This window comes from Batrachochytrium dendrobatidis (genome assembly GCF_000203795.2).
Source record: "Batrachochytrium dendrobatidis JAM81 unplaced genomic scaffold BATDEscaffold_14, whole genome shotgun sequence".
NCBI classification, from domain to species: Eukaryota; Fungi; Chytridiomycota; class Chytridiomycetes; order Rhizophydiales; genus Batrachochytrium; species Batrachochytrium dendrobatidis.
The window spans coordinates 240127-265622 of NW_006281112.1; the positions used below are offsets into that span (position 1 = coordinate 240127).

General features: G+C 38.1%; 9 protein-coding genes across 9 annotated transcripts; 4 read left to right on the top strand and 5 right to left on the bottom strand.

Moving 5' to 3' along the window:
• Positions 1–343: 343 nt before the first annotated feature.
• Positions 344–1689, bottom strand: BATDEDRAFT_37430 (uncharacterized protein). Its single transcript, XM_006681950.1, has 6 exons — positions 1427–1689; positions 1200–1311; positions 907–982; positions 749–830; positions 567–671; positions 344–475 (listed from the first exon to the last, which is right to left on the bottom strand). Exons 1-3 carry the CDS (start codon positions 1624–1626, stop codon positions 977–979), a joined length of 318 nt encoding a protein of 105 aa, XP_006682013.1. The 5' UTR covers positions 1627–1689; the 3' UTR covers positions 344–475; positions 567–671; positions 749–830; positions 907–976.
• Positions 1690–2073: 384 nt separating this feature from the next.
• Positions 2074–6671, bottom strand: BATDEDRAFT_91666 (uncharacterized protein). The gene is made up of 7 exons (XM_006682015.1): positions 6332–6671; positions 5729–5851; positions 5007–5288; positions 4267–4918; positions 3828–4165; positions 2613–3729; positions 2074–2518 (listed from the first exon to the last, which is right to left on the bottom strand). The coding sequence occupies exons 1-7, from the start codon at positions 6389–6391 to the stop codon at positions 2481–2483; spliced, it is 2610 nt and encodes an 869-aa protein (XP_006682078.1). The 5' UTR covers positions 6392–6671; the 3' UTR covers positions 2074–2480.
• Positions 6672–8085: 1414 nt separating this feature from the next.
• BATDEDRAFT_20765 (uncharacterized protein) lies at positions 8086–11549 on the top strand. The gene is made up of 10 exons (XM_006681831.1): positions 8086–8372; positions 8543–8707; positions 8800–8886; positions 8970–9204; positions 9805–10095; positions 10177–10240; positions 10342–10621; positions 10770–10869; positions 10970–11304; positions 11418–11549. Exons 1-10 carry the CDS (start codon positions 8241–8243, stop codon positions 11496–11498), a joined length of 1770 nt encoding a protein of 589 aa, XP_006681894.1. The 5' UTR covers positions 8086–8240; the 3' UTR covers positions 11499–11549.
• Positions 11550–11878: 329 nt separating this feature from the next.
• On the bottom strand, positions 11879–14441 carry BATDEDRAFT_13981 (uncharacterized protein; the record flags this gene model as incomplete). The annotated part of the gene is made up of 11 exons (XM_006681797.1): positions 11879–12084; positions 12178–12282; positions 12365–12500; positions 12628–12711; positions 12806–12996; positions 13115–13208; positions 13287–13419; positions 13488–13590; positions 13718–13957; positions 14030–14144; positions 14259–14441. The coding sequence occupies 11 exons, from the start codon at positions 14439–14441 to the stop codon at positions 11879–11881; spliced, it is 1590 nt and encodes a 529-aa protein (XP_006681860.1).
• A 1208-nt stretch (positions 14442–15649) lies between these two features.
• On the top strand, positions 15650–16047 carry BATDEDRAFT_13976 (uncharacterized protein; the record flags this gene model as incomplete). Its single annotated transcript, XM_006681796.1, has 2 exons — positions 15650–15755; positions 15887–16047. 2 exons carry the CDS (start codon positions 15650–15652, stop codon positions 16045–16047), a joined length of 267 nt encoding a protein of 88 aa, XP_006681859.1.
• A 39-nt stretch (positions 16048–16086) lies between these two features.
• BATDEDRAFT_91777 (dihydrofolate reductase) lies at positions 16087–16951 on the bottom strand (the record flags this gene model as incomplete). The annotated part of the gene is made up of 2 exons (XM_006682016.1): positions 16087–16477; positions 16593–16951. The coding sequence occupies 2 exons, from the start codon at positions 16949–16951 to the stop codon at positions 16087–16089; spliced, it is 750 nt and encodes a 249-aa protein (XP_006682079.1).
• Positions 16952–17446: 495 nt separating this feature from the next.
• Positions 17447–19536, top strand: BATDEDRAFT_91825 (uncharacterized protein; the record flags this gene model as incomplete). Its single annotated transcript, XM_006681977.1, has 6 exons — positions 17447–17682; positions 17827–17999; positions 18667–18869; positions 18963–19124; positions 19245–19436; positions 19510–19536. 6 exons carry the CDS (start codon positions 17447–17449, stop codon positions 19534–19536), a joined length of 993 nt encoding a protein of 330 aa, XP_006682040.1.
• A 700-nt stretch (positions 19537–20236) lies between these two features.
• On the top strand, positions 20237–23010 carry BATDEDRAFT_20768 (uncharacterized protein). Its single transcript, XM_006681832.1, has 8 exons — positions 20237–20794; positions 20875–20969; positions 21116–21166; positions 21239–21518; positions 21641–22113; positions 22230–22342; positions 22442–22588; positions 22697–23010. The coding sequence occupies exons 1-8, from the start codon at positions 20267–20269 to the stop codon at positions 22816–22818; spliced, it is 1809 nt and encodes a 602-aa protein (XP_006681895.1). The 5' UTR covers positions 20237–20266; the 3' UTR covers positions 22819–23010.
• A 39-nt stretch (positions 23011–23049) lies between these two features.
• On the bottom strand, positions 23050–25132 carry BATDEDRAFT_27638 (uncharacterized protein; the record flags this gene model as incomplete). Its single annotated transcript, XM_006681861.1, has 5 exons — positions 23050–23176; positions 23442–23560; positions 24421–24641; positions 24755–24953; positions 25094–25132. The coding sequence occupies 5 exons, from the start codon at positions 25130–25132 to the stop codon at positions 23050–23052; spliced, it is 705 nt and encodes a 234-aa protein (XP_006681924.1).
• Between the last annotated feature and the right edge of the window lie 364 nt (positions 25133–25496).

Genomic DNA, 25496 nt, shown 5'->3' on the forward strand with positions numbered 1-25496 from the left:
ATCTGCAGTTTTTGAGCGGAATCTTGGAAGCCTGAAACATTAGCCGAGTTGGAATAAACGCAATCAAGTTTTTTATGAACAGTCAAAAGTTGGATGGATTCTCGATCTAAAGCTTTCATCTCGCGTTCTATGGTTATAGGTGGAGATAAAGCTGAACTGGCGATGTTACCAATTTCTCCGCTTCGAGTTAAATAAAAGATGATGGTGCAAGAAACATCATACAATTCGCACACGGAAAATAAAAATGTTTTGCTTGCATCTTTTACAAGGCAGTCAAATGGTGACAGGGCTGGAATCAAAGATTGTACACTTGTTAAAAAGTATTTTCGAACCGCTATCGTGCATTCGCTAGTATGGTGATCAAATATCTGGTTTAATGATGGAGTTGTAGAGCTAGGTGGTTGCGTACTGGACAAACCAGGGGTCACCATACTACGAGATGCTGCATTTTGCATCAACAGGTGTGCAGGAGGATCTTACATGTAGATGGTTATTCAATGCGTTAGCACTTGAAATACTATCGCATTACAATTATGTTTTTATTTCAGCCTCATGTGCACACATACCTTCTTTTAAAAGAAATAAGCGTATATTTTCAAGCCACTCGGCCTTATTTTTTTCATCAACACATGCCATCAGTTTGGACGGAGGCCAAACAAAGGGGTTATGATCTACACAATATAATCAAAAAATACGTATTAGTTTTTTTAGATCAGATTGAAAATATAGAGTAAATCCAGTTGCTGACCAAGCTTGAGAATATGCAATAGTTTCATCGATGCAACATATTTTGGAAGCATCTGTACTCTGTTTCTTGAAATACTCAGAACCTAAACAAAAATTCATTTAGTGAGACGTTGTTGTACAGATTTATTGTCCAGCTTGCAAACAAACCAAGTAGCTCACTCGAAGATTTATCAGAGCACCTGGATGGGTTGGAAATCTTTCAATCTTATTTTTACTGAGATCTGGCAAATTAAAAAGTAAATTTTAAATTCAACGGATTTAAACAGGTATAGTGAGCAGCCCCTAGTTTGAAAATATACCAAGAACTATACATAATGCATTTTACGACTTCGTACCTAAAACTTCCAAGTGAACCAATTCTGTGAGCTATGCACGCCATAATGGTTGGTTAGGTGTTGACATATAGTTTGAAATAACTAGATATAGTTTTGGAAAATATTGGATAAACTTACTGGCAAAGGGAATTCACGAAGTAGATTTGAGCGAAGATTCAAATACCGTAAAGCACCAAGACGACCAAACTCGGGAGGCAAGGTGGTTAGCATATTGTTATTCAGTCCAATCCTACATTCATGTCATATAAGATTAGATAAACTACATGTGTTTTGATTGAATACTTACTACGCCATAGGCTTTTGCCATGTAGTTATAGGTAGTCCCAGATTGGATTTGTGCTCACCTTTCAAGATCAATTAAAAGCCCTATCTCTGGTGGCAATTGGACAATTTTACGGGCAGATAGGTTAACATTGACGGGATGGAGTAGAGCTTCTTCTCTGATGGTGTTTGAAAGGTCTGCAAGGGCCTGGCCAGTCCCATTGCTCGAGTGTGATAGTAAGACTGGTAGTGCTGTTTGAGAAACACATTGCTGCTGGGCCATTTATTACTTGATAGTGTGCTACAGTAGCGGCTTAATCCAGTCTGAGAGTATTGGCTGTAGTGCAACCCAAAGTTTGTCAAGATGGTCAAACCAATTTATAACTGTATTCACGTAAAATGGAATGCTCGTCTACTTTGCTTTTGGACTGATTGTCTTGCTTCAAGATTGTACAATTACCAGATTGATTCATTTTAATCCAGTCATTGCGTTTGACTGTTCTGATATTGTCAGTATCATTCCAAAAACTCGGATACGCTTGCGTTCTGGTTAGTATCTCAAGAATCAATTGTTGTTTCATGCCAATCACCAGAAACCCAGCCAGCCTTGTCAAAACACAATGTTGGTAGAAATTATCGAGATTAGCCGTTTATTACGTACATTTGGTGCTGCATTTTACGTAAATACGTTCGCGACTCTATCAAAATCAAATGAAAGAAACGATATACTAGATGACAATATTTTCGGCTATTTGTTTTTATTTTTGCATACAATCCAGCATCTCCTCCAAGCTGAGTGCCGAAAAAAGTGGACCCAATATCAAGCAAAAGAGATTTGATAAATTCTTTTGGTGGAAAACTGAAGCTATGCAGCGCAAACGTGAGATAAACGAGTTGGCAACAAACAGCATTTTCTCGTTATAAGAGCTAGTAGGAATGAGGCCAACAAAAAGGTCGAAAAGACCAGAGGACGTAGAAAATAAGGGGGGAACTATAAACCAGAATGGCAAAGACAGAATCAGAAAAAAGTTGACAAGTAGTGAGAAACAGAAGCAATCAACCAGACAAGCAACTATTGCCCTCAGCATTTTACAAACAAGGCAAAAGTTGTAGAAGGCCAAATCTTAACCAGACCATCTATTCGATGTTGTATTGAATTATCAACTTCTCCACCTCTGCAAAAACAAACGCAAACGTTTAAAATCAGTTAGCAGTCTAAACGCTCAAACTAATTTTTACAAAAGTATCATGATAAAAATTAAAACTTACTGCTAATCAAATGCTTTCCATATGTAAACTTTTTAAGCGAGGGGAGTTGAGGTTTAATTTTTGTGACCAACATAACTTTCTGAGGTTCGCTGGCAACATCAAGCATCTTTTGAACTACATAGTTTGCAAATTGATCTTTCATCATTGTAAACAACGCAGTGGTGCCGTCCGACTTTGTAGTTGCGACCTCGTCAATAATATCTTGGCGATCTGCAGGGGAGCCAAAAGCAACACATTTTTCTACCACGTTCGAGGCAAATTTGTGCTTGGACATTGTAAGAATCTGACCCTTTACTTTGTTGATTACAAAAAGTTTATCGGAAGGACGACCACGCTCAAGAATATGCTGAATAACATAGTTGCCATACTGGTCTTGAATAAGACTGATTGCATAGCGATGCAATTCTCCGAGAAGAGGCTGGGTTTCCTCCTCGCTACAGTGTTCAAATATGCGCTGAATAACACGACAGCCATAGGGATGAGTCGCCAAAGCGTACACTTGCCCATGAAATGCATCGATAATAAACTTTATATGTTCAGCAGAAACTCGCTCAATTGCCTTTTGGATAACGTGATTGCCATTTTGATCTTTAACACATTTGAGTACATTTCCATCTAGCTCATGAATCAACCGAGCCTGCTGCTCAATCGGAACATGCTCAAATGCCTTTTGAACTACGCGACATCCGTACATCTGTAAAGAAAGTTCCAATACACTTCCTTCCATAAGTTCTGCAAGAATCTGTTTTTGAGCAGCACTACCGTATTCAAAAATCTTTTGAATAACATAGTTTCCAAAAACATCTGTCATGAGTTGCAATGCATTGGGCATAATCTCATCAAAGACCAGCTGTTTCTCGTCATTAGTGCATGTTTCCAGTTTTTGCTGAATAAATCGAGATCCATGCTGGTCTCCAGAAAACTCGACAATGCTGCCAACAATATCACCAAGTTCAAACTTTTTGTTTTTGGCATTTCGAAATTCCTCCAACAAAGCCGACCTCACAGTAGCAGAATCCATAGTCGGACTAGACATTTCACTACGCCCTTCGCGACGAGTACCACTAACAGAGCCCGAAAAGCTGCCATTAGTTGGGGATGAAAAATCACGTCGTGGCTAAATAAAAAGTTCTAGTTTAGTATTTTGGGAGTTGGTAATTACAAGATACCACAAAAATTGTTATTGGACAAAATCTCATTTCCAAGTTAACCAACCTTTTGTTTCGCATCACGTGAACTTCCATTACCAACGGGACTTGTCGCACCTTGGCCAGAATTAAGAGCCATTTGCATTTGAATCTGTTGAATCTGCTGAGCTGAAAGATTTCCGGCTGTGGAAAGGGCTGCCAGTGCCTGGATCACAGTCGGAGACATGTAGCCTTCATTAGGTTTATAATCGAAACCGGGAGGAGCTCCAGCAACCCGTCCATTTGTAGCAACAAATCGGCCTTGCGCACTGGCAGGTCGGTTAGGGACAAAAATAGTTCCCGAATCAAACATACCTCCCCTAGAGGCACGTTGTTGAAGCTCATATGCTGCTAGCATATCAAGTTCTATAAATTATATTATACAGCATAGCACAAGTAGCGTGAGTACAAAACTGGTTGGCGGGTAAACCCCACATCATCAAGTCTAAAATAAGAGGTCAATATACCTCTTTGAGAAGGTGCACCATAGCCCAAATTTGTGTTATTCACATTAGTAGCGCTATGGGGACTATCGTAGTATTTCTCGCCGCGCAACGTACCGATTTTGGTTGGCTTTCCACCTGATGGATGATATCCTTTAAACTCATCTTCAGTAATGTTCATATTCCGCATAGAATGCAAAACTTCAGGTGGGATTTGGTCTGAACCGCCAGATAGCCCGGGAGGCTCTAGGTTACGTGCAGCATTTCCAAACAAGCGTCCGGGTGGAGTAGATGCTGCACGAGGAATTGGGTTCATCAAACCATCCTCTCGCCCACCATCCAATGCAACGCTAAGAACGGTAGCAATATGCTGCTCAGCATCACCCCCATCCTGATCACTCTTATGATCATACATAAGGTCTTGAAAGGCCATATCGCCTCCTGCCTGCTGACGGTGGGCATATCCTGGAGACAATGACCGCGAATAGTCATCTTGGATATCAAAGTTGCGACGTCGAACCATGTTAGCTGGTCCCTTGGATGAGTTTGAATGATCCATTAAACCACCTGATCGCATGCCGATCGGCGAAGGAACATCAGTCTTTGACCAAGGTGAAGATGTTTGAATACGGGATGCACCCGAAGGACGCTGAGAAAAGTATGTTGGAGAAGATTCCTGTATATAAACATATCAGGAAATTAGAGCTTATTAATATTAGAGTAATTGCACCGCTTAGTCACGGTCACAAAAGAGATCGACATACATCCTGTTGATTGGAAAATCCAAAATGATCAGTAGGGCGAGGCTGTGGAGTCATGGGCGAGGCAATATCGAATCGTCGAGGTTTAGTGCCAGAAGATAGGGGAGCCCACATATGCCATGATTGGTTGGGCAGATACATCTGCTGTTCAAAATCAAATCCCTGGTTCTGTTGCTGTCCCTGCTGCTGAGTGTTTTGCTGTTGACTATGCTGCTGCCGAGATTGCTGTTGATAGGGCGGGTATACCTGATCAAATTTGGATCCAAGTTCCTCTGCATATCCACCCTAGAAACCAAAAAAACAAGTGTCAATGGCTGCCAAAAACAAGTAAATCTATTGCATCAACACACTATCGACCAAATATCCTGCATGCAACCATCCTAATCATGCAATGGATATTTTAGCGCAGAATATGCCAGGCTTTAAATAAAGATGCATCACGTGTGAAGGATTAAATTTGAGTATGAGCCATTATTGCAGGATATAACCCACGAGTTTGCAGTTGAAGGATAAGCTATACAAATCTCGCAAACTGCCTTGGCTTTAGTGGTGGTCTAACACCTAGCATTCTCTTGTAGCATGACGATACCAACAGAATCAAGCTCATGACACCACAAATGTCTAGACAGCAAGTCTAGCTACAACATGATCTGACAAAGTCATACACCTCGCGCCAGATCCATACAAGAGTATTCAACAGTCGTTAGATGACGAGTATAACACACCTTTGCGAATTCAGACATCATAAGCTGGGTGGGTGGAGCACTACTCGAGCGGTTAATATCCTTGCTGGGCATTGAGTAAACCTCAGACTCCCATGCACCATGAGGCTGAAGAAGAGCGGCAAGCTGTAGTGGACACAAATACGATTGTATTCCCAGTAAAACATTGCAGCATGGACAGCACAGCGAATGTTCAAGATTACAGGAAAAGTATTCCATACACAAAAGACAAGGGGTGTTAGTAACTAAACAAACGAAACCTGACCACAAATTCACGCAGAGCGATAGTGACGACTATTATGGTTTGACAATGTAGTGTAGCACTATGTACGCATGTCTGTCTAGTGACCACATCACTCAACCCATTTCATCGGAGCCATGGTGTCAAAAAAATGGTTGGAGTGTATCCATGACTAGAGCAGTAATGCAGAGATGTATTCTGGTGGAATGCATCTCTGCATTACTATAAAGCTCCCATACACAAGTGTCTGGTCACACTGTTGATAGAAAATAGATGAACATACAATCGACGCAGTTGACTACTCCAATCCATGACAGATGGGCCAAGGTCTTTACAATCAATCCAGGAAAAAACACAATCTGTACCTCTCCCTGCGGCTGCTGGCTCTTGGCCTTGGGCTGATGCACGTTGTGGTGGTTGTCCATTTTAGTAGAAATAAATGTTTAGCGTCTTGTAAAGAAAAGGACTACTTGTATATGAATGCGTAAGGATATAAGGCGAGGAAAATAGCTGCTGAGAGCAGAGTTGCGGAAAGCTGTTCGGATGTATAGGTGTATTCCAGGCAGACAGCCTTGGATAATGTAGGCAATAAGAAGGAAAGCAAAGGCAGTAACACCAGTAAAAGTAACTACTAGATGGGATACTATTTAAAAGTGCGTTTTGAGTAAATCGTAGCAAAAAACAATGTGGAGAAAAACGGAAATATAAAACGGTAGTCAAGTATGCGATGAAGAACTGCGCTTCTGTTAAAAGTGTTTTTGATAACAAACGATGCGATCTGTAGTATATCGTGGGTGGAGTTGCTTGTGGTGATGGGGCTTTGTTTCTGTTTAATGAGAACGGCGGTGAACACTGCTTCCATGCGCGACTTGTTTGTTTTTGGGGGTGGATGATGGATTATTACAATCTGTCAGGCTGGTTCAGCTTACTGGCAAGCTATTGTTTCAATGAGATTGACGTATACACTGGAATGTGTGGATGCCCAAATGGGGGGTCAGTAAAAGATATATTTCTGAGCATGCAAATCTGTCTGCCAATTCCACTATGGAGAGATACGAATGGATGTGAGCCAGCACTAGAGCGGCAAGTATCTAAACTGCACTAGGTCCCAGTGATGCTCTAGATTGCTCATTGTGCTTCTATACGTGGCTTACATGAAACTAGCCACCGTTTCATCTGTCGTTTCAGATTCAAATCTTTGGTGGGTGGCAAACTTTGTTTGGTATCAGCACACTTGGATATGCTTTATGGACTATTTCTGCGCCTTTTCTAACATATCTTCCAGCTGTTTCTCGATTGATTTGTTTAACAGGAAAGTACTGCCTTTAGGTTACGGTAAATGTCTATTTTCCATGTTAAAGACGATCGAGCATTGCCAATATAGATTGAAAATATTTGAGCCAGATTTCTAGCAAAATAAAAGCAATAAAATGTTTGACTTGGTAATAGAGAAATAGCATAATGCTGATACAATTTGTTAGCAAGGCCATTTGTAAATCTAATCGAGTACAAATATGTTGCTTTATTTCGGTTTGTCCGGATTCCGGCCGTCAAGAATGAGCAATCAGTTAAATCACGGATAGTAACAATGAATATGATAATGGATATTGTAATTATCATCAGTGTATACCATGTGCTTAAAAAGATGTTGATAAAATTCAATTACTTTTGTGTATGTTCAGTAATGCGATGTTTTCAGATATTGGCAGAGTGTTGATTTGAATGGCAAGAACATTGCTTGTATTATGACGACAATCTGACTTGAGCAATTTGCTGTTTTTGATTCAATATAAAAGAATGTCATCTGGTCTAGTGATGACTGCTTGCTGATCTTGTTAGGCTTGACATGGTTTTTAACGTTCCACTCGAGTATACATCAATCTAAACCAATTGTACAATGTCAAATAGAAAATTCACGTTGTTAAAGTATTGCAACAGCCTACTTAATGATTGTATTAAACATGATGAGAGTAGAGTTTGTATATGAATCTTCTCCATTCTCATTCCCATTGTCGCTGGCTGCAATGATCCTGGTCGCGCTTTGTTGCAGACCAAAGTCCAATCCAACAACCAAAAATATTCGTACCTCACCCAGCTCCATTATATTGTTGGTTTTGCCACTTTATACTTTTAAACTATCTTTTATTTTTAATAGGTGTCCTAGCTGTATCAATTTTTTCTAGGATAGCCTACTAGCAAACCATTTTCCTATCAACCCTTTATTTGTCTATATTGCACTTGCCAGGCTTTCAGGCTCGGCTGAAGCTGATTTAAATGTCTTCATCTACATCCTTGATTCTAAAACGCGGTAATGTGTTTGTAAAGGAGGGTGGGCTGAGGTCATTTATCTGGTCTAAACGTTGGCTACAGCTACGCGACCAGATGGTTACAGTCCATAAAAACGAGGTTAGATATATCCAGGGTACATGTGGTACTTTGTGCCCATCTACCACACTTTTCTACGATTATCATTATCCAGTATGCTGAATAGATAGATATTAATCATCCTTTGAATATATATTTGCATATCATCAATTTGACTCAACGGCGCTTCTGATTTGTCACACTACCACCAGAATACATATCAAGCTCTTTCCATTATCTTACTCAAAGAGGTTGAAAGTGTTCAAAGGTCGGATTTAAAACCATTTTGCTTTGAAATAACTACAAAAGACAAGTCTTATTATATTGCCTGCGACAGCGACAGTGAAGTTTACTCTTGGATGGAAGACATTTACGCGGTGAGTATGCTATTCCTTTCGTGGCTAAAGCATGTTTTTGATAGCTGTGACTTACTTTTCTATCCTTTGTATTTATATTGCATAATTGATAGAGAGCACCACAGGTTGGCATTTCAAGCCCGACCAACTTTGCGCATAATGTTCACGTAGGATTCGATTCCCAAACAGGAGTTTTTCAGGTATATATCATTTTATTGGCCAATGCGTATTCTAAAACTTGACTGGCTTCTAGTTACAAATTAACATAAACCATCGTGTTTAGGGACTTCCTAAAGAATGGAATACCTTGCTGGAGCAATCCAATATTTCCAAGGATGAGATGGCAAAAAACCCTCAAGTTGTTATTGATGTTCTTGGATTTTTTGCAGATAACATGGGAATGGGACGCACAAAGGAAGCCAACAGTATGACAATGCTGGAAAAAGTACCTTCGCTGGACATGACATCATATCTAGCTCAAGGATCCCCCAAAGTAGATATCCTTGGTGATTCTATTGGTATAAAAAACGATATAGAAACCAATGGTGACGGCTACGAAGTTAATCTTTTCCAGACTCCTTTTCTCCTCGAACCTATACCATCTTTTCTCCCAAAGACAGAAAGTTTGCAATCTGGTAGCAATAATGCAACGCTAAATACCTCGACACGCAATACTGTATGTGGTTTGTAAAAGCTCTTGTTTTACATCTATTTGGTTTAAACCCAGAAAATTTACAGCTGCTAAAATCTTTGCTGCTCGTTGAAATAGACTAAAAAATCGAATCCTCTTATTCCACCACCTCCTCCTCGTCCTGTAATTGTTGCCAACACATTGAAGAATAGTACCAATGGTATGTATAGTGCTTTTGTGTGGATCTATTTTGATTAGTGGTTTCATAGCAGCATATTTTTTCATTTTAACACTGCATGGCTTAACGTCCTTGATTAAATGTCGCAGATTTATTAGCGAGTGGTGTTCAAGATTTACCTGATGGATCTGCCAAAATAAAAGCAGAAAAAGGTACGATGCAATGTATACATTGGGAATCTCAAGTTGTTTTCACCAGCGCGGCTGTACAATGGTCGTCTGATTCTAACTATTAAAATCATATTTACAGCCTCTGAACAAATGTCTTCTACTGCAACGTTATCTCACCCATCCGCTCATTCACAAGCACAAACCAAAAATTATGTGCAAAAAAATAAGGCTGCAGATTCAGAATCTTCAGCAGCTTCTGCCAGTAACTACTCGCTGCAAAGTAGCCATACAAAAGAATCATCACACGCCAAGCAGCCCAATGGAAGTAGTAAAGAAAATTTAAAAGATACTGGGGTAGCAATAATAAAGAAAGATCCACCACAACGCAGACTTTCTGGTCTGAACGATCAGCAGCTAATGGATGTACTCAGTATGTTTCCCTTTTTTAATTTATGTAACTGTAAGTTTAATTTGTTAAAAGTTTAATGAACACAAATATGATTGTCTGTAGAATCGATTGTATCCAAAGAAGATCCATTAAAATTATACACAAAGATAAAGAATATTGGACATGGGTAAGTGTCTAAATGTATAATTACTCTATTGGTTTCTGAAACTGTTCAAGCACCATGATTTTTAGTATTACATACTCATGATTGATAAAATTCATATGCAGCGCGTCTGGTTCAGTGTATTTAGCAAAACATAATACCACTGGGGCGATTGTCGCCATCAAAGACATGATTATGCCACGTCAACCTCGAAAAGATATGATTGTCAACGAAATTCTAGTCATGAAAGAATGTCAACACCCAAATATTGTCAATTATATTGATAGTTTTCTTGTTCGAGAAAGTCTATGGGTGCTTATGGAATACATGGAAGGGGGAATGCTAACCGACATTATTGATAAGCACACGTTTACCGAGTCTCAAATTTCAAGTATCTGTTTAGAGGTAAGCTACTTTCCAAAAATATAAATTGATTTAAACATGTTTCCCAATTGCTAGTTACTCGATGCTAACTATTTAAGTGTGTTTCCATCAAATTTAAATGGACATACACATGCTTTTATTGATTCCATGCAAATATAATACACACTAGACGTTGCGTGGACTTTATCATTTGCACACACGTAATATTATTCATCGAGATATCAAATCTGATAACATATTACTTGATAGAAAAGGACAAGTGAAAATATGTAAGTTGCGGGCAATCTAATTCTTTGGCTCAGCTGCCCAGTAGCAAAGACTGACCAATACTTTTTATTTTGGAATCGATAAATTCACACATTTGTAAAGCTGATTTTGGATACTCGGCCAAGCTGATGAATGATCGCTCAAGGCGAGCAACTATGGTTGGCACTCCATTTTGGATGGCGCCAGAGGTTGTATCCCAGAAAGAGTATGGAGCAAAAGTAGATGTCTGGTCTTTGGGAATCATGGCAATTGAAATGATTGAAGGCCAGCCCCCATACATCAATGAAGAACCGCTCAAGGCTTTATATCTTATTGCCACAAATGGTACTCCGAAACTAAAAAAGCCTGAAAAACTAAGCGCAACACTGCGAGATTTTTTAAAGCGATGTTTAGAAGTTGATGTATCAAAGCGCGCTTCAAGTGCAGAACTTCTTCAAGTATGTTTTAAATCTGACCGATTAGTAAGAATAGTATCGTCCAATTATTTTAACAGTAAAAGTTGACTAACAAATTTCATTATATGCCGTTTATCAATCCTATTTTATTGTAGCATCCATTTTTTTTGATTGCTGCACCACTCAGCTCATTGATTCCCTTTATTGAAAGCGTACGAAAAGAAAAGCTTTTGTGAGAAATTCTGATCAAACTTTTGGTTCCACTCAATAAAGCCAACGATTAAATGTGATGTTGAAACATTTCTATTAAAACGTTGCTGCAACTGCCAATACATTGTTCAAGTAGCCTTCTTTGGAGTTGTTTTTAAAGGTCGTTTATGAGCTGGTTTGGCCGTCTTTACGGCAGTGCTTTTTGCCGTAGGAACAAGATCAGGCTCAGAAGCTATACGTAAAGCTTCCTTGCTGTCATCCACTTCATCCACTTCATTGTCTGAATCGTCGTCATTTTCATTATTAACAGCTTCACCAACTTGCCCCTGTATACAAAAGTCAAACATTGTATGCCAATGATTAGTACAAATTCAAGTGACCAAAACATTGGTATCTCTGCAGGCAGCTAAAGATAAAACGAGCCAAGCATAGTAAAGCTTAAATATTCGATTTCCAACGAGCATCCAAAAATACATACAAATTCGTTACGGCGACGCTTGTCTTCAGGATACACCCATTTTTGATATAAATACACTACAAACACAACATCGTCACGAAGACAGGCAAGTCGGTGCAACCATGGCATTTTGATGACAAAAGCAAAAAGATCGTCTGTGATTTTTAGACAGCATAAGAAAAATGGAAATTGCATTGTTTAAAAAACTTGAAGCTTTCACATGAGTACATATGGTTAAATAAACATACCAACAAAGGTATTCAAGGCCTTATACATGAACGTCTTCCAGGGCATATGAGCTACAGACTTTAGCTTGTAGTTGATAAAAAGTTGAGGTGTCATGCTAATAAATCCTGTTTAAACAAGCCAACGTATAATACCATCAAGGTGCATTAGAATGGTCAAATATACAAAAGCGTAGCAGTCGAGGCTTACCAAAAGTATAGACAAATCCAACTAAAGTGCCCACAACAAACGAATACCAGCTCTTGTGTTCTTCATAAACTAACGAATAGATCGTGTAGGCTACCAACAGGGGGAAAAGAGCGTATGACAGATAACCAAAAGCCATCTATACAAACATTTAAAATAATAGTTGTTTTGTACACAAGGATATATTAAATAGTCATGCAAATAAAAAGGGATGAAATCAAATCACTCTTCTAAAAAATGAAATGCATCGATGTCATACAACAAACCTGATCGAATTTCCGAGTTTTTTCAGTTAGTTTCGACGGTTTTACTCGATCAATAAACTCCACAAACGGAAATTCAGGTTTTCTCTGTCGTTTTTCAAAAAAAAATGTTTAGGATTGGAAATATTGAGACTGATTGCTAGACATACTAATAGTAGTTGAATGCATTCATACATCCTACCTTGATTATAACAGTCTTGTTGATCTTCCAAATTTCAATCAGCAGTCCGACACCATTTGATGCCAAAATCATCCAAGATGTTTCGTTGTCCAATAGATACAGGAAAATAATTGCTTGAAACACGACATTGAGAATAATTGCGCGAAATGATAAACCCTCCATGTCTTTTCTCTTTCTCCAAAAATCAATGTCTAGAGCATCAGTTAATTAGAATAGTACATATTTTAGCAAAAATTCCATTTGATTTGGTAAACTGTACACGCTCATCGCCAAAACACAAAAGTCATGGCATATTACGACTAGACAAACCATTTTTAAAAGCCAGAAAATCAAAAACACTGTGGAGAATCGAAACAAACATGGTTACTGCCAGAAGAACCGGATTTGTTTCAATAAACATCCGCTAAAATATTTAAAAGACAAGCATGATTAAGTGATATATAGAATCATACCCATTAGTCCAAGTCTTTTAAAAATTTACCTTCATAACATCGGTTTCATGGGTTTGAACACCCATCATTTCATGCTGAAGGCGAAAAGACTCGTCAAATTGTTGGTAAAGTTGAAAGCGCCAAAGTTCAATGGGGGCATATCTGATACTCATATGAAGGGTTCTGGAATTCAATAGATTAGAAATATACCAGCAAAGATATACAGATAAAATGACTGGTAAACAACATACTTGATGGTATCGTTAATGGGATGAATTTGATCATTAAGAAGCCAGAAATCATTTACATAGTAAATTGGAAGAAAATGGAAATTATCTTGTGCCAGTCTTAGATCTAAATGTAAAAGCAAATGTTACACATCAACTTACTAAACTATCACAATTGTGTATAAAAATTATCATCATAGGCACAAAAACATCAATTATTTGCCACTACTTACTCTTGATGACCATTGGAGGACTAGCTGCTGGAATATCATCATCAGAAGCCACGATGTTGATGGTAACATTTGGCCACCAGTATGAGATAATAGGCAGAGGCTTGGATGATTCGGCAATACCAGAGTCTATGTTTGGATGATTGGTGCTGGATTCGTCGTCGAGATCAGCACTAGTAGATGAGCTTTGAGTTGATTTTGAATCTCTTGCCACCAGCTTCTTTTTAATCGTATCCGCCTTTTTTGGCATATAGCGAGTAAGCACTATTTTAATTGTTAGTTCATATCCTAATCATTTAAAGGCAGCTGGATTATTCCAAAGATAAATAAAACTACATTTGCGAATATAAAGGCTTCCGTCGGGATTGGCACGAGCTATTTGGCTATCTGGAGATATACCCGACTGCGTGAGATAGATATGAGCGTAAAGAGTGCCATTGTGTTGGACAGACTAATGTGGATTCAAGATAATGTCAAAAAAACAGGTGTTACAAAAACAATTAGTAGCTTAAAAAGCAAATCAGTTTCATCAGACTCGACTTGGATTTGCATCAGCAGAACATACCTTTGAGCACGAAATATCAAGTTCGGTTTGACGAATGTCAGACCAATTGCCAAATGCAATACCGACTTCCTTCCACACAAGAAGATCCGATGACGAATGCCTTTCATTTTCTGAAATATAGAAATAAAGGTCCTTAACAAAATGTTTAGTCAACTTCAAAACAGTATACTGTACATTAGGCATGACTAAATCATGATCAGGTAAACCTGATTCCAATAGATTGAACTAGCTATGCACCAATATTGTACAATTTACATTTTTAAGACCAAGATTCCACAGTGCTGGGTAGTGGGTTATTTTGCTATTTTGAATTGGGTCTCCGGCTCCTTCTTCGTTCATCGACATAGGCAGATGTGAGCTTCCTTGTTTGGGCGACATAAAGTATGAAACGAGGTAGTACAATGCCAGCATCCGCAGTGCAGTTCCAAGCATCCCGGAAAATATTCCAGGTTGTTCAGCAGGAGGCTGTTGGGCACCTTGTCTCGGATTAGCATCTGCCAAAGCAGCAGCTGAACTGTCTGCCATTTTCAAGAATTAGTAGATAAAATCAACTAGAATTGCAAAATTTAAATTTAAATTTGCAGCCATATTCACGTAGAATGGAACACTTTTGCTCCAGAATAAACAGTATTCGTTGTGCTTTCCTGTTCAAGATTTCTACACAAATTCATCATGTCATACAAACCATAATTTTAAACTGAAACTCTCCTTTGAAAATTATAAATTATGTGATTTCTAGATTCATTTTAGTCCAGAGATTATGTTCCAATGTTATCAGTACAACTTGTGCTTTTCAACTCATTCGCGTTCTAGTCCAACAATCTCAAGAATGCAACTATACATGTCAATCATCCAATATTGAGTTGAAAGTGGAGTTGAAGATGGATTGGAACTAATGTCAACACTTGCTCAGTTTGTTATACAAAAATAAGCAAAAATCATTCAACTCTATCAAAGGATTGATATGTTAATGCTGTTGAATCAATCTGACGAGAATTGGGATTTTATCTATTGCTTTATTTTACATGAACATGGCTGTAAAACTATGCGTGTTTTAGTAAGTCTTATTCTATAAACCTTGTCATTTTGTTTCAGCCATTTTGGATCATCTAAATATCAAGACTGTCACATGGTTAGTTCTTTGCATTTGATCATGTTTTAGTGCAAATCAACTAGGAAAGTATTCGCAAGTTTTATAATTTGTGGATTTTGGGCATTGATCTGTTTGGCGTCAAACTAAACCACTCCAAACCATGAATCAAGCTCATAGTGGAAAACTAATGGCCCTATTTGCACATTCTGCTAAAGCTAAATCGATCCGACTACTGCCTTTGGATTATACAAGGCGAACACTAGGAACATATGCAGCTTCTACTTTGGACAACCGGCCAATGGTTGCACCTTTAAAACCCGAGTATACTCCTGGAGAACGCATGATTCATGAGAAACTCGCTAACCAGTTACAGGCTACTCGACTCAATGTAAAAGACATTTCAGGTACATTGCATACTATTTTTTGTCAATCCTTATGTTGTAGAGTAGGATGTTGCTTCTTAACTGTAATGTTTTATTGTACATGGTTAACAATTGTACTGTCCTCGGAATGGCCGTTGTGTCACCGTTTATAGGTGGATGTGGTTCAATGTATGCTGTCGAGGTAGCCAGCCCAATGTTTTATGGCATTTCATTGGTAAAACAACATCGTATTGTAACAGATCTTTTGCGTGATGACATTAAAGCTATGCATGGCATTCAGATCAACACTTCGGCATCACAAACAGATGAATAAATATGGAAACATGAACAATCTTTGTTTATTTGCACCTCATTAGACTAAAGTGCTGGTATTTCGGACATACACTTGATGTTTAAATGTGAATTTTCCACATGATTGCTGGGACAAGTTTACGTTGGGACCTAGCATTTCGATGATTTCCTTGGAACCGAGCTCTCGAAAGGTGTCGGTTGGAATGGACGGAATAAATGTATCGCATTGAATAGCCGTATTCTTAGACTCAGTGTCTTGTAGAGTAGATGCCAGTCTCTCTACTCTAGTCAAAAAAACTATCTGACACTGCGGGTTATAGAGAGCAGATTGGTAGAGCTGCGATCCACCCATAACAAAGATACTTCCGATCGGTGACTTTCCAGTTGAGATGCTGGCAAGTGCTTCTTGAAAATCTGAAAATACATACACAGGAGATGTAGGGGTTGACTCACTGAAAATACAATACAGAGCAAGGTATTCAAGTATAATCAGTGTCACATTATCTACTTGATTCCAGTTACGCAGTAAAAGCATATTCAATCTTCAAGTATCGATTATTGGGTTACCTGACAATTTCTTGTTTTAGAGATTCATTACTAGTCAGCACAACATTGATGCGATTCTGCAATGGACGAAATTTCTTTGGTATAGAAAACCAAGTCTTACGGCCCATGATCACTACGTTGAGATTTGCCTGGACAGATTCATTTAATTGGGAGTCTGAATGGGCAGTGACTGTTTGCAACTCATGCGCTGAAGACACTGATGGGTAGGGCAGTGGAGCTCTAGAAGATCTTCTAAAAGACGTTGTAATTCGCATAAAGTAATCCAGATCACTTGGAAGACGCCATGGCATATCTCCATTATAACCAATACCACCATCAGGAGTAGCAGCAACAATCAAGTTGAAGGAAACACTTGTCATTTTAAATTCTTAAGAGTTTAGGTGAAAAATAAGTGTACTATTTCCAAGTGTTTGGTTTCAAGATTTGATTTGAGATGATGAGAATGGAGAAGATTCATATACAAACTCTACTCTCATCATGTTTAATACAATCATCAAGTAGGCTGTTGCAATACTTTAACAACGTGAATTTTCTATTTGACATTGTACAATTGGTTTAGATTGATGTATACTCGAGTGGAACGTTAAAAACCATGTCAAGCCTAACAAGATCAGCAAGCAGTCATCACTAGACCAGATGACATTCTTTTATATTGAATCAAAAACAGCAAATTGCTCAAGTCAGATTGTCGTCATAATACAAGCAATGTTCTTGCCATTCAAATCAACACTCTGCCAATATCTGAAAACATCGCATTACTGAACATACACAAAAGTAATTGAATTTTATCAACATCTTTTTAAGCACATGGTATACACTGATGATAATTACAATATCCATTCTTTTCTCCACTAATGCCTCCTTCAACATCTACAACTTCATCGTTTACCAAACTTCTTAGAGGAAAAGAAACATCAGCACAAACTATTGCCATTGCTTCAACTTTGGATCAGCCAGCATTGCCTTGGATTCAGCAGCTACTCAACTGTCGAGATCAGAGTAAATCGGTGTTGGTCTTGGTTTGTCTACAGACGCATCCTCAAGTAACACTAAAATACTTTAAAAGCCAGTCAGAGAATCGATATTCCAGGTGTCTAAAACATTGTCCATGCATGATGTTCATCCATTCATTAATGACAAAAATCCCCTTGATAACACAGTTGTCTTTGTCTTGATTATGGATGAGTTTGAACAAATACATTACTGTTGCTAACCGATGCTTTTTGATGGTTAGTGTGCATTTGATTGATGTACGATCTAGCATTGTGCCATTGACCAACTCGCACAGCTCAACTTTGACTCAATCACCATTGGATTCTCAAACTATTTCATTTACCGATTCGTTCCATCATGAATACATTGGAGTTGGAGATCTTGTAAGCTCCGTAGATCGTATTATCAAATCATGTATGTGGTTATTAGACTATGTCTTGCGTGAAACATGTCATTGCATTCGTACTATAGCTTACTTTATGATTGTATATTCGCACTGTTGGCATAGATCCTGCAAATCAAGTCAATGTGATTTTTGACTCGTTAGATCCGCTATTGATTCAATCTTCAGTATCCCAGGTTTCATTACTTATAGTCCAGCTATTTAACAGTGTCAAAGAATCAGGTATTTAAATTGGCCGTATTCACATAATATGGACTCCTCAACTTTTTTGGAGTGGATAATGTTTGGATATTTGTTGTACTTTATTATCAGGCATTCTCCATTCTTCAAAATACAACATACATCATACGATACAAACTATACTTTGAACAGATATTGGCCTTTTGACAATCACACAGTTTGAAACCAGATATTATGTTCCAATGTTATCAGTACAGCTTGTGTTTTTCAACTCATTCGCGTTCTAGTCCAACAATCTCAAGAATGCAACTATACATGTCAATCATCCAATATTGAGTTGAAAGTGGAGTTGAAGATGGATTGAAACTAATATCAACATTCGCTCAGTTCTTAGTGTCCCGTTTTACATGAATACAGTTGTAATTCATACCAACAATCAAATTATTACTATTGCATTTAATTGTTTTTTCTCACAGTATAAATTGAATGTTAATGTAGCTACTGCCTCAATATCAGTGCCTATACATATGGATGTTCACATATCCAAATTAAAGCAGGTGTACGGTCCTAAATTAAATGTCATATTGATGCAGCATGCCGATGTGTACATTTCATTGTTTGATCCGCCAGTAGACTATGAAGGTGCCCAGGGCTTAGCAGAGCTGATTTTAAAGAAAAGATCAGGAAAGGTCATTCGCGAAGTAAGTACACAAGAATGTATCCTTGCTTGGTAAAATTGTATTTTATTCTTTTAATCAAGAATAGCAAGTTAATTGTGTTTGTGGATGCTGTAGACAAGTGCATATCGATTTTCCAAAAACAGTCATTCAAAGTTACTTGAGCTAGTTTTCCTACCATTCAATCATTTAAAAACAGACCCATCTGCAACTCTTGGTCATATTGATCAAACAACTGCAATAGCAAGTAATGCTGCAGAAAGTGCATTTCCAGAAAAGGTGAGTCAACAGCGAATTCTATTTAGGTTTCAACCTTTTCCAAGTTGATGCTTAAACGTATACTGATGCCCACTAATGCAATAATTTCATTATCATACGCATTTTTATTCAAATGTTTAGCCAGATCCAACTTCCAACTTGTCTTTCAATCTATCTCTTACAAGTATTCAACGTACACAGCGTTCACAAGTTGTTTTACCGTATTTACAGGCTAGAGGGAATGAACATGTAATGCAAAATCATCCTGAAGTTTCAAGCGGTGGAGGGATCATTCATTATCAGCATGACGACGCCGATGATTATGATGACGAGGTAAACAGTCAACTTTGATTTATAATTTTGTCATTCTTGATCATTTTGGTGCTAATGGTGCTATTTAATATAGGATCCCGATGATGATTTGGATGTATGACACCATTTTGATTTGGCACCCTTATTAGTTGTTTTATCAGCCAACGGATGAAAAGTGCATGCATTTTGAAGCCATTAGATTCAAATTACTGTTGCTTGAAATGGGTTTAGTAACCTTGTTTGGATTCATTTAAATAAATCTACAATCAGAATGGAAGGGATTGGAACAGTTGTAAAGCCAAAGATCTACCATATTGCAGTCGTATTCACGTAATATGGACTCCTCAACTTTTTTGGAGTGGATAATGTTTGGATATTTGTTGTACTTTATTATCAGGCATTCTCCATTCTTCAAAATACAACATACATTATACGATACAAACTATACTTTGAACAGATATTGACCTTTTTGACAATCACACAGTTTGAAACCAGATATTATGTTCCAATGTTATCAGTACAACTTGTGTTTTTCAACTCATTCGCGTTCTAGTCCAACAATCTCAAGAATGCAACTATACATATCAATCATTCAATGTTGAGTTTGTTGAAAGTGGAGTTGAAGATCTACTAAAACTAATATCAACATTCGCTCAGTTCTTAGTGTCCCATTTTACATGAATACAATTGTAAATAGGTTGATTACGAAAATATCAGCCTAAATCTTTGCAGGTTTTGGCAAATTTTGCAGTGCAGAAATTTGGATGAAATGTCGAATTTTTAGGTATTTTGATGTTGGCTTGATATTCAACTGCCTCAAAGTGAATCTGTTCAGGTCCAAACCATCTCAGATGAACAATGCAGATTATTTAATGGCAGAAATGATGGGTCTTCCTTCTGGGTTTGGAAAAAGTTCCCGTCGTTTACCACAGTCTTCAAAAGTATTGTCTGCAAGTCAAGCTCAATCTGATAAACTGCAAAATCATAATCCAGACCAATTCAAATCAGATGGTGCTACATCAACATTAGTATCTGATCATCAGCAACCCAAGCAACCAGTCTCTCTGGATGATATCATTGGACCATTGCCTGCCACTCACTCGGAATTTGACACAAAAAACAATGAGTTACAATCCGACTCAGATTTGGCCAGCGATAGTTCATGCGGTGATGAGCAGGACAACGAGGTGGATGCCATTCCAACTACAATGGCTGCACTCAAGGATCACACCAAGGCGGTAGCCGCTTTGTCTCTTGATCCAGCAGCCTCTCGGATGATTACTGCAGGAAGAGATTGTACAGTGAAGCTTTGGGATTTTTATGGAATGACCACTTCAATGAAACCATTTCGCACTCTGGAGCCTAGTCTGGGGAATCCAGTATGTAAATAATCAGAGTTTACTGTGACTAGCCAGCTATACATTTGATTGGTTATGTTAACTCGGGTTTATCATAATAGATTCGTGATGTTCAGTTTAGTACTACAGGGGATCAGTTCCTTGTCGCTGCTGCCACTAGTCAGCTAAAAGTATATGATCGTGATGGTGGTTTTATGTAAGCAATTTGTATTCTACTTTTAGTTTAGAAACGGTATTTGGTTGGGGTGTTTTGGTGTAGCTCAAGTACAAGTACAAGTTACCATTTTAAGGTGATTCGCTATACTGTCGACTTGTCCTGAACATTTTTTGTATATGATTTAGCACAGAGTTTCCAAAAGGAGATCCATACATTCGTGATTTACGCCATACAAAGTAAGCATGTGTTGTAAATAGCTGTAGTTTTTACTAAAGTTATCGTCTATATTAATTGTTTTTGGCTTAAAGGGGTCATGTATCGGCACTCACAAATGCCCGCTGGAATCCAACAATGAAGAATTGTTGCATTTCTGCATCTACAGATTCCACCATTCGTATATGGGATCTAGAACAGGCTACAGCACGCAGACAAAAAGATGTTATTTATGTCAAATCTAGACAACCTGGTGGTCGCACTAGTATCACTGCCGTATGTTTCTCTAACGATGGAAGATTGATTGCAGGAGCAGGTGCAGATGGATCACTACGCATTTGGAATTCAAATGGACCTTTTTTAACTCCTATAAAGGTATTATTCTGGTTATTATCAACATATTTCTACGTGGAGATTCTCTATAAGCTCATTGTGCCTATTTTACAAAGTCTAAATGCAATATATCTGTAAACTATGCGATTTTAATTCATGAATAGAATGTTGATAATGCACATCTTCCAGGTGGAGCAGCTTCATCTATATCGTTTGCAATGGATGGCCATAGCTTGATTACACGCGCCATGGATAATACATTGAAACTATGGGATATTCGCAAATTTAAAGAGCCAGTTGCTGTAGCTACAGATCTTGAAGGATATTTTGAAGAGACCAATGCAGTATTTTCACCTAACGATCGGTATATTATTACGGGAACATCTGCAAAAAAAGGATGTTCAGATGGAAGTATTGTGGTTTTTGACCGCCATACATTAAAAATGGTTGAAAGTATTAATATACCCGGCTCAGTGGTAAAAATTCAATGGTCTGGTAAACTTGGCCAAATCTTTGCTGGAACCAGTGAAGGAGCAGTACAGGTTTTGTATGATCCTGTGCTGAGCAGATCCGGCATCAAAGTTCCGTTATCTAAAAAGCCGAAAAAGCTAACAGTTGAAGATTATGACATACTGATGTAAGTCTCAAAGTGGTTTGTGCAATCAATTGGCCAATGTTTTTAATAGGACTAAGCATGTTGTGCTTGTAAACTGTATGCTATTGCCGTCATTGGTATGATTGTTTTTATAATAGTTCGCGAGACACTATGCTTGGGCCGATTATAAATCCGGGAGTGAATACAGGTGGATCCAAATTTCAATCTAAGCGTAAAATGTTGGAGCAGGAGGCTATTAGTAGACGTCCGGGTAAGTTGATGTGTCTAGTGTTTAAAATCGACTGTACATTTTTCATGCACTTACTCGGCATCCCAACGTATTGGATTGCTTGTTAATCCTTTAATCTAGAAATCCCTTCTGCTGTTTTGACAAAGGGTAAAGGTGGAAAGATTGGAACCAATATGACCCAGGGCATCATGAAAGACATGATGAAAGACACGCGACGACAGGAAGATCCTCGAGAGGCTATCTTGAAATTTGCAGATACAGCTGCAGGTATGCTGCTATTATTTTCCAATTGGGTTTATTGCTTTTCTCGTCGGCTTTAAATGCTTAATGGATGTACAAACCAATCGTTTTTATATTAATCTAATATCTCACTAGCTGATCCATATTGGATTGCACCCGCATACAAAGTCAATCAGCCTAATGCTGTTCTCACTGAAAAGGTTTACGAAAATGATTTCGAGGAAGATTTAGAAAAGAGAAAAAAGCGTCGCCAATAAAGCAGTTTTTGGCATAGCTGAAAAAGATTGCATCTAGAATTAACTGAACACGATTGACTAGTGGCGATTGTTGCATTCAAAGATCTGACTGGTCTAGAACTGGAATAAACAATGGATGCCACCACCAGATGTTATTTCCAATTAGCTGGTGATTGGAATGGAATGCAGTTGAATAAACAATTGTTTTGTTCCGATCATAGTTTCATTCACAATTCTCCAATATTATTTATGCTATACGTAAATCCCAACGGCAAGAAACATAAATACAAGCCCAAATCCAAAGGAAAGCGATCCTATCACGGCAAACAAGATCTCTTGACATATATTCCGAGAATACTTGTTTGTTCCGACTTGCTTGCTATTTAATATTAAATATCAATACGTCAGTTTTTAAGCAGTTCCATATCAATTGGATAAAAGAAAGGGATTTTGAAAGTAATGGTTTAAATACACTTGATCTAGCTAAATACATAGACTTTGAATAGAGAATATTATCAATGCTAGGCTATCAAGCGTTTGGTCAAAGCAGATCAAGTTTAATATATCAGCAGACTCTGCGCAAACCAAACGAGTATGTTCAGATAGATATAACAGGGATTCGAGCACTATGGGTTTCTACTTACATGAAAAATATGGATGCTGACAAGAAGGATACAATCAAAAATAGAAACGCCAATGCTGGAGTTATAGACTGAGGGAATAAAGGATGAAAGTCGACGAATCCATGCTGGCTTAAGTCAAGCTGAAGATGAATGTGATATAATTGATATCAATAGCCAAACATAAGTTAGTTTAGATAAATAGGTGAGCAAATGGATAGATTGCATTTGATGCAATCTTCAAGTTGCAAAAAGACGATGCCGAGGCATTATTTCCAAGTAGAACCATGGCTGATGTTACAATGAGTTTGTAGAAACTGTTTATGACTTAAAATACCATGATGATCCATTTTTTATATAACAGTATTTCCAACTCACAATGGACATGTTGAATTGGATTGTCGAATGGTTGTATGTAAAGATGGATTAAAGATCTGAACATTCAATCCAACATTCTTGACAGATGCTCAAAATTTGGCCAAATTCTTGCCCAGTTTACAGCTGCGTTTACGTAAAATGGACTTTTAAACTCGAGGTTTAGATTAAAACGATCCTTTTTGGTATAGCCATGCATTGCACGATCACCAAGTTGGAATCAGATATAAGTTATTCAAGCTATAACATCAAAGTTTTCTTTTAAAATCTATTTTATTGAGAGGTGCTGGACTGTGGATGGAGCAAAGCCTAAAGTCAAAGGAATGTCCGAATCATTAACGCCCAGTTCCTTGCTGATAACTCTGATAATGGCCGCATGATGAATGGCATGATGAAGTGTCTAAAATCCATACTAAATATTAGCTTCATAAACACTAGGAATTGTTGGTAACGTGATGGTAGAATCAAGCGGTTAGAGATTACTGATGTGAACAAGTGCCGATTCTGAGCAAAACACAGAATGACAAAGCCAATAAACAATTACAAGTTATCGGATCTGTGCAGTATCTCAAAGTTAAACAGTTGAGTATATTCGAGTATTTCAAAAAGTAAATAGCGGTCGACTTACAAACCACACTTCACGGCCCATGCTAGAAGCTAATTTAATAGGCAGACCTGATACTTCAGTAGTTGCCAGCACACAGACAGACGTATTCATGTCCAAGTACAGAAGGGCATCTTCTAGTTTACCACAGATACGGGCAAATTCTGTCTGTGCAGCCTTTGGATCTGTCTCTAGCAAAGTCAACCGTTGACGATGGTCATAATCGATGGTTACATCGATGCAATCTAATTTGAGGGTTTGGCAAGATACCGGATATTTGTTTAGATATACTTTTAGATCCAGTAAAGTCGGATACTTGCATAAGTCAAAATTGAACTACCATTTTGGTGATTATTACTTGATCTGCGTGTATCCAGTAGGTCTTGCAATCCAGCTAATAGCAGTAGAAAGTGATCGAGTGCATGTCGAATGTGTTTGCCAATTGTCGAGTGTGGAAGGATTTTGGATTCTGTAGTAAATTGATTGGATGAAAGAACACCAAGTAGTGAGTTGAAATCCTCAATTATTGCACGAGCAGCACGACATAGTTGTAATGACTGTTCGGTATGAGAATATGGCATGATTGACTAATAATTACACTCGAGGTAGTCTGTTAGCGTTCAATTAGAAGCAGAGCTGGTTAAGCCAACGAGTGGTTTAAGGGATTGCATAGTACTAAGTATAACCTTTTGCTTACCATCGAGTGACTTGCTAGTTCTGCAGTCTGTTCTGACATGATGAAATAGTGTTTTGACGAGAAATTCCACTGAATCCTTGACTAGCCACGTGTTTGTTATCTCGATAAATGGAAGGGATTGGAACAGTTGTAAAGCCAAAGATCTACCATATTGCAGTCGTATTCACGTAATATGGACTCCTCAACTTTTTTGGAGTGGATAATGTTTGGATATTTGTTGTACTTTATTATCAGGCATTCTCTATTCTTCAAAATACAACATACATCATACGATACAAACTATACTTTGAACAGATATTGGCCTTTTTGACAATCACACAGTTTGAAACCAGATATTATGTTCCAATGTTATCAGTACAACTTGTATTTTTCAACTCATTCGCGTTCTAGTCCAACAATCTCA

Bases quoted from the DNA above. Each gene is read 5' to 3' on its own strand.
- BATDEDRAFT_37430 (XM_006681950.1), bottom strand. From the start codon at position 1,626: ATGGCCCAGCAGCAATGTGTTTCTCAAACAGCACTACCAGTCTTACTA. The intron at 1,312-1,426 runs GTGAGCACAAAT...ACATGAATGTAG, and splicing joins CTTTTAATTGATCTTGAAAG to GATTGGACTGAATAACAATA.
- BATDEDRAFT_91666 (XM_006682015.1), bottom strand. From the start codon at position 6,391: ATGGACAACCACCACAACGTGCATCAGCCCAAGGCCAAGAGCCAGCAG. The intron at 5,289-5,728 runs GTGTGTTATACT...TTTGGTTTCTAG, and splicing joins TGATGTCTGAATTCGCAAAG to GGTGGATATGCAGAGGAACT. The intron at 2,519-2,612 runs GTAAGTTTTAAT...TTGTTTTTGCAG, and splicing joins TGGAAAGCATTTGATTAGCA to AGGTGGAGAAGTTGATAATT.
- BATDEDRAFT_20765 (XM_006681831.1), top strand. From the start codon at position 8,241: ATGTCTTCATCTACATCCTTGATTCTAAAACGCGGTAATGTGTTTGTA. The intron at 8,373-8,542 runs GTTAGATATATC...CACTACCACCAG, and splicing joins TTACAGTCCATAAAAACGAG to AATACATATCAAGCTCTTTC. The intron at 10,096-10,176 runs GTATGTTTCCCT...GATTGTCTGTAG, and splicing joins GCAGCTAATGGATGTACTCA to AATCGATTGTATCCAAAGAA.
- BATDEDRAFT_20768 (XM_006681832.1), top strand. From the start codon at position 20,267: ATGAACAATGCAGATTATTTAATGGCAGAAATGATGGGTCTTCCTTCT. The intron at 22,114-22,229 runs GTAAGTCTCAAA...TTTTTATAATAG, and splicing joins GAAGATTATGACATACTGAT to TTCGCGAGACACTATGCTTG. The intron at 22,589-22,696 runs GTATGCTGCTAT...ATATCTCACTAG, and splicing joins ATTTGCAGATACAGCTGCAG to CTGATCCATATTGGATTGCA.